Below are 14,597 nucleotides of genomic sequence, written 5' to 3' on the forward strand. Positions count from 1 at the left end.
GCTGTTTTACTTTCGATCAGACTATGAACACTCGTTTGATAGTTTGATTTCAAGATACCTACTTGTTTTCTGCCACAACAGGATTACAAATTATTGAAGAACTCTTTTAGAAATCTTTATTAAATTTACTGAGATGAACCAGGCTCGGTCTGAAAATCTCGTTGATAAATATAATAATGATAAATATAACATTGTTTATATTTTCTCTAAAAAGTGTTCAATTAACGAATCCTTTAACATCTTGTAGGTTGCTTTCAAAATATTTTGCTTAAGTCGATTCAGAAACTGTTTTAACTGTTCATGTTTCTGTCAACGATATTTTTCTCGAAATTTTGACTTAAGAGGTGCTCTAACTAAATATGCATTTCTAAAAAAATTACCAAATGGGTCACGCATTTTGGCGCCCCCTGAAGGCTGGCGCCCTTGGCGGTCGCCAACCTGGCCAACCGCACGCTACGGCACTGGGGTGATTATGGGCCAAGATTTTTACAGCAAAATAAAGCCAGAATATTGAAAAAAGTGTGGCAAGCTTCAAGAATACGTTATAAATAGTCACTGCAAGGACATGGATTAGTTTTATGATTCCCGTACTAGTCATGAGATGCATCGAAAAGGGCGGTCAAAGTCACCTCCTAGGGCCAATGTCACCCCGCACGGCGGTATATAAAATGTCCCATTTTTCATTGAACAACAGTTAATGATTTAGATTATTTAAAAGAAAACGTTATCAAACCAACTTTGCAAAACATAGGAAACAATAATGAATTTTAGCAACTGATCTCTTAATTGACCGTTTGAAAATAAGCCTTCAAATTTCCGTTCAACTAAACGTCATTCGACCAAAACAAATTATCCAAAGCAATTCGACCAAATGTCCATTCGACCAAATGTACTTTCGACCAAATGTCTTTCGACGACGTTTCCTTGACCTGAGATATAGTTTGTAAACTGACAGGGTATCGTAACGTTAATAAATTATAATTACAATTACAATTACGAAATGTCCTAAAGCCCTTCAGTGGAGGTTGACCCATAATATAACCCAAATTATGATAACCAAGGAAAAGCATTCTTTGAATGGCTGGATAGATTTTTTTATGAATGAGTCATGAATACACTTAGTCAGTGTAAAATTCTATTCATGGACTTCTTTGTAAAATCCCACCAAACAGATAATTGAAGAAATGTGTATCTTCGTATCTCCAGTTCATGGACATTGTTTATCACTGCACGATATTCGATACAATCAGCAACTGAACAACAGCGTCAATAAGTGATGGAGGTTATAAAAATGTCTTTCTTCAAGATTCCTCAGTTGTGTCCGTTCAAAGTAGATGACGGTTTAGGTTGCAAATAGCGAGTCTTAAAAGGAATGATTTTAACAAATATTTTTCTCATACCGGCGGTATTGTCTGTAGCGCTAGCTGCAACTGTAAGTAGAAATAATGTTACAAACATCGTCTCAGTATAAAAAAGTTTCAATAAAAGTACGATGTGCTTCCAATTCCTAGAAAAGACGCACCACATAATGATGCACTGAAAAAAATTGTGAATGGCCAGACGGCGGACCCTGGTCAATTTCCGTGGCAAGTTTCGATCCGCGCTACTCTGGGCCGCTCTGTAACCGTTTGCGGAGGGTCATTAATTGCACCACAGTGGATTCTAACGGCAGCTCATTGCGCCAAAGATTACACAGCATTCCAGATAGGTTTGGGATCTACGCTTCTCAATGTGCCACGACTGACCATGTCAACCGTTGTGAAAATCATCCATCCGGATTTTGACCCAATCAGACTGGCCAATGATGTTGCAGTTATCAAACTTCCATCGCAAGTCCCATACAGTAACGAAATATCACCTATCCAGCTTCCGCCATTGCACTACGTAGCCAAATCGTTCCAAAATATCGTTGGCATAGTCTCTGGATTTGGACGGACGTCTGATGGTAATGCTACAGTTAACTACCATTTTGATGATGAAATAAGTGATGAGCTAATCTTTTTCCAGCTAGCCAATCCATTTCAAGCCACTTGAAATACGAAAAAATGCGTCTGATATCGAACTCGGAATGCTCTACCGTGTACGGAACATCGGTCATCAAAGACTCGACTTTATGCGCCATTGGATTGGAACGGACCAACCAGAATGTATGCCAAGGTGATTCAGGAGGCCCGTTGGTCATCAACGAGAATGGATCCTACATTCAAATCGGTATTGTGTCCTTTGTGTCGAACCGTGGTTGTAGCACAGGAGATCCATCTGGATACATTCGTACTGCCTCCTATCTCAACTGGATAAGCCAGCAGACAGGAATACGTGTGCAGAATTGAAGTCATATACACTAGTATATAGAAGAACACTTACGCTTAGAAAATATACATCTTGGAATAAATTGTTCCTTAACCTTCCTTCTGATAAAATATCTGAGTTGAACCACATACCTTACATACAGTTGAGCTTGAGCTTGATTGGTCGCCCATGATTGCTACTCCAGCATCACCAGATCAGCTGAACTTACGCAAGGAAGCAATCAGCTTGTGACTAACAGACAGTGTATAAGTGCTGTTGAACTTTTATTTTAGGCAACTTCTTGGCGCCTGCCACATCAGATTGCAGACCAATGGGGAGAAGGGGAAAAATTTGTGTTGTATTTAGATCTGGTTCACTGTAGACCGGATATACCACTGAATCTACGCCATTCCATGTGAGAGGGTATGGGTATTGGGGGTAAGGAAATTTTATGGCTTAGATGCTTTCTTGGATTAGCGACAGCCTATAATAATGGAAGAATGGAATCGTAGGAAACGGTTTCTTATACGTCTCTGGTTCTAGCGATTGCTATAAACGAATAGGCAAGTTAAAGTTACAACTACAAAGTACGAGGAAAAAAGATCGGATAGAACCCTCGAGTTTCTGCGTATGTAGCAGAAGCGGTAGCCATTAGACCACCAACCTCATCTTGCAAGTGATAGGATACGTACAAATAAGCAAATAAACAAAGTATAAGGAATGGGACGGGCCTGGGATTGAAACCATGACCTCTGCTTATAAAGTAGAAGTAGAGGACATCAAACCACCAACTCCGTCTGAATATATCTGAATTCGATTACCGACAGAGATGGAAAGAAGAGAGCATGTCTGTTGAACCAAAAAAAAACACAAAGCAAAAATACATGTTGGCCTGGGCAGTCATAAAATCAACAGGGCTGTAATTTATTTTGCCAAAGCTTAAACTGCCCATTCTATGTGGAATGGTATGACGTCAAAGCGGAACACTCATTCACTCGTGTTACTGTCATTCAGTGAATGTGTAAGTTCCTAGGTATTTATGTTTTTCGGGGTCTCATTTAGGGGGGGTAACGGTATACTTATGGTGGAGCCAGCAAGTACGCATTGGAACCACACGGTTACAATGCATGTGTTCTCGGCGTCATTCAAGTGTTCATCATAATGCTGCTTTCACCTATTGATATCATCCCGCCCGTCTGTCAACATGCTTCCATCCTTATCCCTGCATATTTCTACTTTCATATCGCTACTATTCGTCGTATCAAACTTTAAATGTTCCACTACGGCGGATACCCGACTAGAGGCTTGTAACAAAAATATAATAAAATTTTATCAGAATATGATATGCATATCATGTTATGATATAATTTTGTTAGGCTCCGTTATCCATAGAACATAATAAAACAGAAATATAACATAATGTGTTATATTTCCCTATAAGATATTTTTTTGTTCATTTTTAACAACTTTATAACAAAATAAATAGATAGTTATGCATTGCAATAATATAGAATATTATCGTATATCGAACAGTATTATAATTTTGATACTTTGTATCAAACATCATAACTTGGTTTGATATGTTTTTGATAGAATTAAAACACATTTTGTTATGTTTATGTTACTATTCATACACTTTTTGTTATATTTTAACAAGATCCTGCATCAAGTTTGTAACAACCTATGTTCGAAAAAAACTTATAACATAATAACATATGCTGATATAATTTTGTTATGTACCCTTAGTCGGGTATTCAAACTTACCTGCAACATAAATTCATTATCCAAAAGTAATTTTGTGAAAGCTGTTATGGTTTGTACACTTGTACACCAAAAATGCAATGAAACTACTGTATTTCGGTAAATAACTTCAGTTCAATTATCCACTTTGCACTTTTTTACCGAAATTGCATGGACGAACACGATTTGAGAGAAATGCTGAGCAATCGACTGAGCCACACCACTTTCCAACACAAGTTTCTTCCCGCCTCCGTGGGTGACTTACTTCGCCGGGCACTTATTTTCACTATGGAAAACCTTCGTACTTCTTCACTGAAGGATTTCATTTCAATCACACGCCGTAAAACTTCAATAAATCACTAAATTTTACGAAATTTTCTCAACCGCCGCGTATAATTGAAAATGTAAACAAAGTTCAATCCGTCGTACGGAGAAAAAAATATTTGTGCGCATCAATGTGTGCGCGACGCTCGACGTAAAAATACGGTTCCTTTGATTGTGTTGTTTTCGCTGTACTGTGAGCAAATGCCATTATTGTATGGTCAAAAGGAATTGTGTTTTTATGTTTGGGCTGAATTTGATGACAAACAATTAATTTTAAAGGAAATTAATATATTCCATCATGCTGAAGGAATGGAGGGAGATGCCCGTAGATCTATATATTCTAGTAAAACATTTTATTATAGCGTTGATATGTTGTGTTTTAACCATTCAATACACACAGTGAGCCGTAAGCTGTGAGACGAATCTGGAAACTGATTGCGACGGAGTTGAAAACGATACGACGGACTGAGAATACGGTAAGATGCATTTTCTTTGCATTATTTCCAAAAAGAGATCAACATTTATCAAAATGTTATTGTACAATGCTAAAGCCGTTTTGAGAAAGAATTGTTTGGCATCGGTTTGTATCAGCATCATTCACTGCAATACTGGGAAAATTGCAACTCTCACTGACCAATGCTTAATACGATGGATACTAGCACATCACCCTGCGTGAGTTTGATATTTCCGCTTCAGTCTGTATCTTTCCTCGTTTTGCAGCATTACAGTCCGAGCTGCATTCTTCTAGACCGAAAGTACAAAAAATCAAGTAAATTGTAATGCGAATGCTTCTGATCGAGAGTATTATTTTTTGCGTATACTTTTTGTGTTTTAATACTATGACCCCACAGTTATGGATCAAATAGTGTGGAGTCCAACCTATTAAATTCAATAAAACGACATGGAAAACGTGAAATATTAATGTAAAAGCACGAATTGAATCGTTTTAAATTGGAACTTCGGTTAATAAACAGTTTTGAGTGTAATATTTACATAGAATTGCATAAAAATTAAAAATTGTATCGGTTTCTTAAAACCATATTATAGATCAATTTTCATATTATGGATCAAATTGTGACATATTACGGATCAGTGCGCAAAATCAAGAGATTTTCAACTCAATGCATCTGTATTGCATGATTTGGCGAAAGTTAACAATGTGTCACATATAACTGCAAAAAAAGCAGTGTTAGAGCTAGAAACAATGGTATAATGCAATTTTTTTGTGATACTGCATTGTACTAACTGAGACATGTACTGTTTTCGCTCCACACCAAGTTTTCCACCCATATTTGTCAGCTGAAAATAAAATTTACAAACCTTGATGTTTTATTAGTTTTACCCTTAGTGCTATTGTTTGAAAAAGTCAATTCCAGTGCTTAAAATAGCAGACATCAACATTCTTTGGAAGTGATCCATAACCGTGGTAAACAATCATTTCCTGGACCATATTATGGATCACTAGTTAGAAGTGCTAATATTCGGTATTTAGAATCAACAATCAAGAAAAATGTTTTCCAAAGATGAATTCATACTAAATTGAAGCGAACGAGCATGTTTTATGCTATAACATTTGAATTTTACCACCTGTGGGAGCTTATGAATACTGACTGCACTTCTTACAGAAAACGACCATATAATGATAGCTGTGTGGTACCAACTAAATATTTGTCAAATACATTGTTATTTAGCGGTTGAATGTTGTGCTTAACATTGCAAATGGTAGAAGACAAATAATATAACATGGGAAATATATGTTTTACGTCAACGTTTATGTTTTGAGCGAGTTATCCGATGTTGAACGCCAAAGTGATCCGCCACTGTGGGTGATCCGTAACTGTGTGTGCATGGTACATGGATATTATTAAGGTTGAAGTATATAAACAACCATCATCACGGAACAGTATTTCTTGGATGTGTAAGTACGCCATTTTCCAAACACTTCCAAAGCTGCTGAAACATTCAAATTGGTGTTAAAGATTGTTACTCCTTTATGTGACGCCTTTTACTTTTCAATCTGATTTGCTTTTTGTCCCTGCTTGTTACCAGTTTATTGCTGCAAGAATCACACACAAAAAACAACTAAAAAAACCTTCCTATACACGTTCTACTAGTATTATGTCGGTACAATGCGCGAATCAAAATCAAAGATCTTTTTTGTAGTTTCCAACTAAAATTTTAGTTTAGTTAACCTTATTCATTTTGAATCAATGTCATGATTTCAATCCATAACAACTTTTTTTAAAGATTTGTTTGTAACTAAATCCTGTTTTTGAAACAACTAAATGAGATGTAGAAACAATTGGTTCGAAACTCAACCAAAATTTTTGTTGTTTCAAACTAGCCAGATTTTTCGCCGTGATGTAGGGCTATCAGGGTATTGAATTGATAAATATCCTGTTATTTGTTAATATTTTTTCTCCGTGTATGTTTTTCCTCTTCTAGCCGTCTACGATTGATTTGGTTTTAACCGACTCTAATCACCTTCGTAGCCAACTGGTTACTTATGCTGATTTTGGTTCTGATCATGGCCCTGTTACATTTCGAATATCCCATGTAGCGATTCTCAATCCTATCAGCTCCACTTTCAATTATTTTCGAGCTAACTGGAAAATATATGAAACATATATCGATAGTAAGCTTGATGTAAGCATTTTTTGCAAACAAACTGTAGTGAGAAGAGCCACGTGATTTTCGAAAAACTTAAGCCTACTACTATGCATTACCATTTCCAGCCATTGCTATACCAAAATGTGAAGTAAAATTCGAATCCGTAATTATAAACGACGATCTTAAACTCTTGATCCGTCTTAAAAACGTGAGCAGGCAATTTCAACGCACTCGCGATCCTGCTATGAAAATTGTATGACAGGATCTGCAGTAAGAAATTGAAAAACGATTTTTGCAATTAAGATATAAAAATTTTGAAAATAAAATATCTCAATTGGACTCTGGCGCTAAGCCCTTTTGGAAATTATCTAACATTTGGAAAAAAAAAAACTCAGAAGCCAATACCGGCAGAACAACAAATTATTACTAACTAATAGCGAAAAAGCTCAAAAACTAGCTATGTAGTTTGAAATCGCGCACAAATTAAATTCAGGGCTTACAAGTACAATAGAAAATCAAGTTACTCAGGACTTCAAAACATTCTCAATCAAGAGAACGTTTTCGAAAACTCCTGGGAGAATGATTTGGAAGAAGTGAGAATTATATATTTATTTATTTATTTATTTATTTATTTATTTACACCGTCTTCGATATATCGTACAGACTTACAGACAGAATTTGAAAATTCAAAAACATGAAAGCCCCCGCCGATGATGAAATTTTCTTTATCCTCATCAAGAAACTTCCAGAAAGAAGCTTATCATTCTTAGTTGATATATTTAACAAATGTTTTCAGTTGGCATTTTTTCTGACAGGTGAAAAAATGCTACGGTTATACCAATATTAAAACCAAACAAAAATCCTTCAGAAGCTTCTAGATATCGTCCAACTAGTTTGCTATCCTCCATCAGTAAACTTTTTGAAAAGGTCATTCGAACAGAAAAATTTTCCAACATACATTGTTAGAATAATTCAAAGTTATCTGTCAAATCGTACACTTCAGGTTGATTATCACAACTCCAGGTCTGAAAGACTTCTTGTAAGAGCTGGTGTTCTTCAAGGTAGCATTTTAGAATCAATATTTTACAGTATTTTCACATATGACTTACCTCAGGGATGTCAAAAATCTTTGTATGCGGATGACACAGGCCTCTCCGCCAAAGGACGTAGCCTGCGTGTCATCTGTAGTAGATTGCAAAAGAGTTTGGATATATTTTCTTCAAACTTGCAAAAATGGAAGATTTCTTCTAATGCGTCCAAAACTCAACTAATAGTATTCCCACATAAATCAAACACTCTTTATTTGAAACCATCAAGTAGACATGTTGTCACGATGAGAGGATTTTCAATAAATTGGTCAGATGAAGATAACCTTCCTACGGTGTTCGGGTCAATATGACCCGAAACGCACTTTCAAAGCGCCCCAACTTTTGTTTGTTACTTCCTATTGTTATGAAATTTGGTGACTTTTAATCTTTTGTGGAAAACAAGAGTTTCACGTTTGAAAAATTTTTATAGGACAATTCTGAAGGGCTGGACAAAAGAAGTTACGTTTAAGGTGTTCGGGTCATATTGACCCGGATTTGACATACGTATTTCGCAGCCGTTTTTTCACCAAATATAAATGTTTTTGTATTCAAAATTATCGTCAAGGCTTATATTTTGTGAATCTGGCTAAAAATCTTGGTTTGGTTGGACTTGGTCGCTCGGAACCGGTGCCAAAGGGACCAAGGTTTGGCCATTTTTGCAAGAGCATTTGTAAGAGCAAAATGCATATTGTGCCGACAACACCCCTCGGTGCGGCGACGCTGCTACAGGTATGTTCCGTTTTTATCACGTTCCGATTTTGTCACGCTCCGGTTTTGTCACGTTCCGATTTCGTCAACAAATTATTCCGTTTTTATCAACACACAAAAATTGATTTTTTTTTATTTCCAAAATGTTTAGAATGTAAACTATATACTTATGTTGAAGCAATTTGAATGATTTTCAGAGTTGAATTTTCAATATTATGTTAATGTTGAGCACCTACGATACATGGTAGGTGTAGGTGTCAAATCATATACGATTCAATAAGGATTGACTAATTCTTATACACTAATCAATTGGAGTTTTCATACTTAGCATGGTCTGTTGGACAAGATTAACCCATCCCTCAACAATCGAGAGTTGCTCTGGCCACGTCCTAGTAACAACTGGAATTTGTGATTAGTTGAAAACGTACCTAAGAGAGTTGCAGAGAACTCTTCTTTCTCTGATTTTTCTTTTATATAAAAAATTGATAGACATTGGAACTGTCCTTTAATTACATAAGACAATTTTGGCGGTTTTCGACCCCCAATGAATTTTGAATGAAAACAAAAAATAATAATTTGTATGGTAGGATATCTTGAACCCCCTCCTCCCCTATAATCCCTTACGTGATTAATGGATGATCTCATATATGTTCATTTCTTTTTTATAAGGGATACACTTGGAAATGAACTCAAGAATGTTTGAGCAACGACAAGATAAACGATCGAGTTTATTGTATTTTTGATAAGACTGTCGATCCCGTCATATTTTGGACATTATCTTCTATCTCTTAAACTTGATCGCATTGCACTAATTATAGCAACAGTCATTGTCTAGATCCTGTTCAAGGGGTAGTGGAAGGGGTCCAGCAAAACTAAGCAATCTATAGAACATTGTGGAATTTCCAAACATCGAGGAAGAGGGTAAAGGGCTGAAATGGCTGACAATATGAGAAACTGTTGATACTGGACGTACCCACGTCACGTTCGTTATCATCCCAAATATACTGGGATCTTGATCTTTGAGCAAACATGAATGGTGTTTATATGTCACGAAATGACTCAAGAGTGGGCTAATAGACTTACATGATCATTTCACTGTCGCATTGGTCAAGTTTTCCGACGTGTTTGAGTGAAGGAAACGATTTGGAAAATTCTCTGGAATAACTGGAAAAACAACTGAAAACTAATCTATCGTTTTGAATCCCATTTTTCAGCAGCCTACTTGATGGAAAAACGAAGTTTGACGTGACCACTAGTATTGAATATTATTTTCACTTAACAAAAAAACTAGAACTTTAGGTTAGTTTATTGCCAGTCTCTTCGTGTTCTAACGTATAGCTGAAAGGCGATTGTGACGCTGTTCTAGATTGACGATTAGTGCATCTCTGACGAAGTTGGTAGTAATAACTTCAGAATAAAGATCCCCACAACCATTTTACTGATAACATTTTGGCAATTCAAAATCGTAAATATTAATTTCGCCAGCCGGGAGGGGCCGAAAATGCAATAATAAATTAACTTTGCAAAAAAGATCTCAGTTGATAACTGCGGAAGTGTTTATAAGAACACTAAGCTGAGAAGAAGGCTTTTTCTCAGTTGGGATATAATTCCAAAAAGAAGAAAAAGCAGAAGGATGAGGAAGAACAGTGGAAAAAGAAGTTGTTTTTGTATAATATTTCTTGAAAAAAAAAAAACAAAGATCAACTTCCTTGTAGTCATTTTTACAAAGATGACGCACGTTATGATACAAAGGACATTTATGTGATTATCGTTTTAGTATTCTATATTACATTTATTGAAATTCTAACCAAGGAAACTAAAACTTTTAATGATTTATTACAAAATTATATTGATTGATAGGAGTCTGCAATCAACTATCATTACTATCATTGTGTATTATCCTGACAATACTGCAATTTTATTTTAAAATTTGTAAAATGTTTTGTCCAAAAAAAATATTCCGTTTTTGTCACGGTTCCGTTTTTATCAACTGAAAATTGCCGATCGTGTTGATAAAAACGGAACATACCTGTATTGGTCTTACCTGATCAAGCCGTCATACATGACAGAAGACAGGAGAAATGACAAACGATCGAGCAAATGATCTTTGCAAGTCATCACGTTGATCTACCGTTGTGGAAAATATCACCTAAAAATTATACTTAAAATCTAATTGAGTTATTGCTTAATCTTATAAATACTAGTACGGAATTGCTGTTGAATTTGAACTTAAACCTAGTGACTAGAAATTAAAAACTGTTGTAAGTAGCTCAATCAAACACAATGAACTTAAAACTAACATGCAAATTGTACTTATAGCAAACATAGAATCTCGGGTAGCTGATAAGATTCTTCCTAAACCCACAGAACGTTCACTAAAATTGTGAGCAAACATTGTATTTATCAAATGATTCAAATAAATAATAAAACGATATTTGTAGCTTGAAGCTTACACAATCCACATCAAGGTGTTTGCTATCCGGATTTAGTGAGACGAAATCCCACCCCCTACACATATGTTGTGAATTGTGAAACATAGTATTTTGCCTGAAATGCATTGAAAATGGTATCTAATCAACTGATTAGTTGTTCAGGACACTACTGGTTACCAAGTGACCAAGGGGCCAATCCCGGAGGCCACTAAATGGTTCCCAGGGCATCCGGAGTAGTGGCCAATTTATGTTTTCGGTGGAACCACGCACTGCTTGGAACAAGCACGGCATCAAAATTTGCAGAATTGTACAACAAAATGATCCAAGACGTTGCTATCTGAGTATGGCAGCATTGCCCAAATGGATTCCCGTGGCAGATTCTTGGGTTCCCTGGGGGGTCATGAGAAAGTGGCCAATTCATTCATTTGATAGAACCATATCATGCGACCTATCAAAATTTTTAGAATTTCATTCAGAATTCATTGGAGATGCCTTCAGTTATCTAAGGTAACGTTGGCCACCTATTGGCACCGTAACAGGTTCCGGGATTCCCGGAGAAGTGGTCAACTCATGCATTTGATGCAGTCATATCATGCGACACATCAAACTGTTCAGAATTTCATACAGAATTCATGAGATATTCACTTAGTTATCTAAGGCACTGTTGGTCGACACAGTGGTTCCGTAACAGGTTCCGAAATTCCAGAGAAATGGCCAATTCAAACATTTGATAGAACCCGGTGGGTTCGGGTCGGGCTTGGGTTGAAGGCTATACAATTATCGGGTACGGGTACGGTGAAAATTGTGAAAAGTGTAACAACCTGAAAGCTTCTCTATGCATTGAGAAACGATAGAAACAATAGTATCTTTTTGAACTCAAAATTGATTCGGGTTTTTAGTGCCAAAATCAAACATTTGAACGAACTAAGCCATGTGGCATTTCATTATTTGTAGAGTTATCTAAAGTAACATTGGCCACCTAATGTTTCCGTAACAGGCTCTGTGATTCCCGAAAAAGTGATCAATCCAAATATTTCATAGAGCCGAGTGGATTATCAAAATTAATTATTATTATATTGTAAGAGTTCCATTTAGAATTTATCAAAAATATCTACAGTTATCTTGGCTATCATTGACCAAAAGGGCCAATACAAAAAGCGATGGATTTTTTTTTTTTTTTTTTTTTTTGAGGTATCATAAATATCTTTTGTTGTCTCATACAACATGTGCTAAGGTCAATATCAAAATGTACATGACTGATTAGAAAATTCGCAGCAAACTTGTATGAAGGAATATTGGTCACCTGGTGTTCCATGAACTGTTTGCAGAAATTCGGAAAACTAGCAATACTTGACTGTTCCCATCAAATGCGATCACCAGTTTTGATGAAAGGTGGGGTTTCCGAAGCATTTATGCACTATTGAAAAGTTGTACTCGATTTGGGGACACGTGAAACGAACGTAAATAAAAATGCGATCAATTTTCATACTTTTGACAGAACAAACTCATCATAACCATAAAATCTTACGTAATTTTATAAAGAACTAAGCAGATAATAAATAAGTGTATTCATCTTAAATTTTTCCTTATAAGCCAAGCCGTAAAGACTATCATATTGCGGATATTTTGTAAACTTTCTTTCCTACGGTAGCGGAAGAGCTCTCAGGATCATTGAGGATCTCAGGATCAATGATCATCATTCTGTCATTGAATAAAAAAGTAGTACACGAAGCCGAAAGCAAAATAGATATTGTTCTGTGGTTCTCCGAGCAGGTTAGTACCATCAATTTATATTTTGCACTTCAAAATGTCTGCGATAAATTATTCATGAAATTCAATGAATGTTGATGCGAAGAATTTATTTAAATTGACCACTAGTCCGTAACTCCTAGAACCTGTTACGGAACCACTAGGTAGCAAAAAATACTCATGATTACTAAACACATTATTCTATAAAGTTCTCAATTCTAAAAGGTATTATGAGCCGTACGGTTAGGTTCCATCAAATGTTCAAAGTGGTCATTTTCCCAATACTCTCGTAATCACTAAGTGATTAGGGTTCATTCATATATTTCATAACGCCGAAAATGACCATTTTCGACACCCACCCCTCGACCCTCTGACGCTTTTTGTGTGAATATTTTCCTAATTTTGTATGAGCTGTAACACGACGACGGCACCCACCCACCTTTTTCAGCGTTATGCAATTTGTGAAAGGGCCCTAATGTTACCTTAGATAACTGTGGCCAAACCTTGGTCCCTTTGGCACCGGTTCTGAGCGACCAAGTCCAACCAAACCAAGATTTTTATTTTTAGGTTTATATTTGGTGAAAAAACAGCTGCGAAATTCGTATGTCAAATCCGGGTCAATATGACCCGAACACCTCAAACGTAACTTTTTTTGAACACCTTAGGAAGGTTAAGCATCTAGGACTCATGCTAGATAAGAATTTAACTTTCAAGAATCACATTGAGGGCATTCAAGCCAAATGTAACAAATATCGAAACTTTGTCTTTTTAAAAGACACGGACACCGTCTTCAGCGATTTAGCTGCACATACTGTAATTTAACACTAGACATCGGACAAGCATGCTCCAATGGTACAGCCGAGAAACCAGGGTAAACAATCGTCACCGTCAAATAGAAAAAGTCGTCGACGAAACTAAAAATAGAATCGTCATCGTCACTCGATCAGCGTTGGATGATGATTTGCTGCAGTGGTCCGCCACAAAGGCTCGGCGTCATGACGAACAAATAAGCTTCCTTCGTTATAGTCGAATCTTCGTTCGGGAGCTCTGAGCCGACTAAAAATATAAACCGTGGCGTCGATAGATTATGAGCCTTTTTTGAAAAAATAAAACAAAAACAAAAAACAAAACGTGTCTGAAATTGAACAAACAATCGTCAACGTCACGTGCTTACCAACAGAGCTATTGTTGAAGCTTGAGGAGTACGAGTTAAGGTGAAACAGTTTGGAATCAACTTCTAAGATTGCACTAAAACTTCAAAGGCACAAATCTTGCGAAGAAAGCATCAAGCAACAGTGCACTTTTTATTTTGGCTTTGTACACTAGCAGAAAGCTTAAAATAAGAAGATCAGGATCGTTTGCCAACTATTTCTCCAGTTTTGTGCCTTTGAAAACGTGAGTAGGTGGAGAAGTCAGCCATTGTGCCGGCCATCTTTGGACTCCGAGATGTATCACCTTAAATCGCCAATACAAGCAATTCTGGGATGACATTCGCCGTTTTGTGCATAGCAAGAGAATATACAATAAACGCCTCCTTCGTTAGAGAAAGGAGATCGCACTGTGACGAAGCTGACGATTGCCTGCCCTGCGAGAAACATTCCTGACGAAAAGTTTCAATGGCTGCAGCGGGAATCGAACCCACACTCCATGACACGAT

At 36.6% G+C, this 14,597-nt stretch overlaps 1 protein-coding gene across 1 annotated transcript; it reads left to right on the forward strand.

Annotated features, from left to right (window-relative positions):
• The first annotated feature begins 1,292 nt into the window (after positions 1-1,292).
• On the forward strand, positions 1,293-2,420 carry LOC5572246 (collagenase). Its single transcript, XM_001653890.2, has 3 exons — positions 1,293-1,432; positions 1,489-1,945; positions 2,008-2,420. The coding sequence occupies exons 1-3, from the start codon at positions 1,373-1,375 to the stop codon at positions 2,328-2,330; spliced, it is 840 nt and encodes a 279-aa protein (XP_001653940.1). The 5' UTR covers positions 1,293-1,372; the 3' UTR covers positions 2,331-2,420.
• Positions 2,421-14,597: the final 12,177 nt, after the last annotated feature.

Source organism: Aedes aegypti, chromosome 3, assembly GCF_002204515.2.
Source record: "Aedes aegypti strain LVP_AGWG chromosome 3, AaegL5.0 Primary Assembly, whole genome shotgun sequence".
Lineage (NCBI taxonomy): Eukaryota > Metazoa > Arthropoda > Insecta > Diptera > Culicidae > Aedes > Aedes aegypti.

Coding starts and splice junctions, on each gene's coding strand:
- LOC5572246 (XM_001653890.2), top strand. CDS start 1,373: ATGATTTTAACAAATATTTTTCTCATACCGGCGGTATTGTCTGTAGCG. Junction 1,433..1,488: donor CTGTAGCGCTAGCTGCAACT/GTAAGTAGAAAT, acceptor TTTCAATAAAAG/TACGATGTGCTTCCAATTCC. Junction 1,946..2,007: donor ATTTGGACGGACGTCTGATG/GTAATGCTACAG, acceptor ATCTTTTTCCAG/CTAGCCAATCCATTTCAAGC.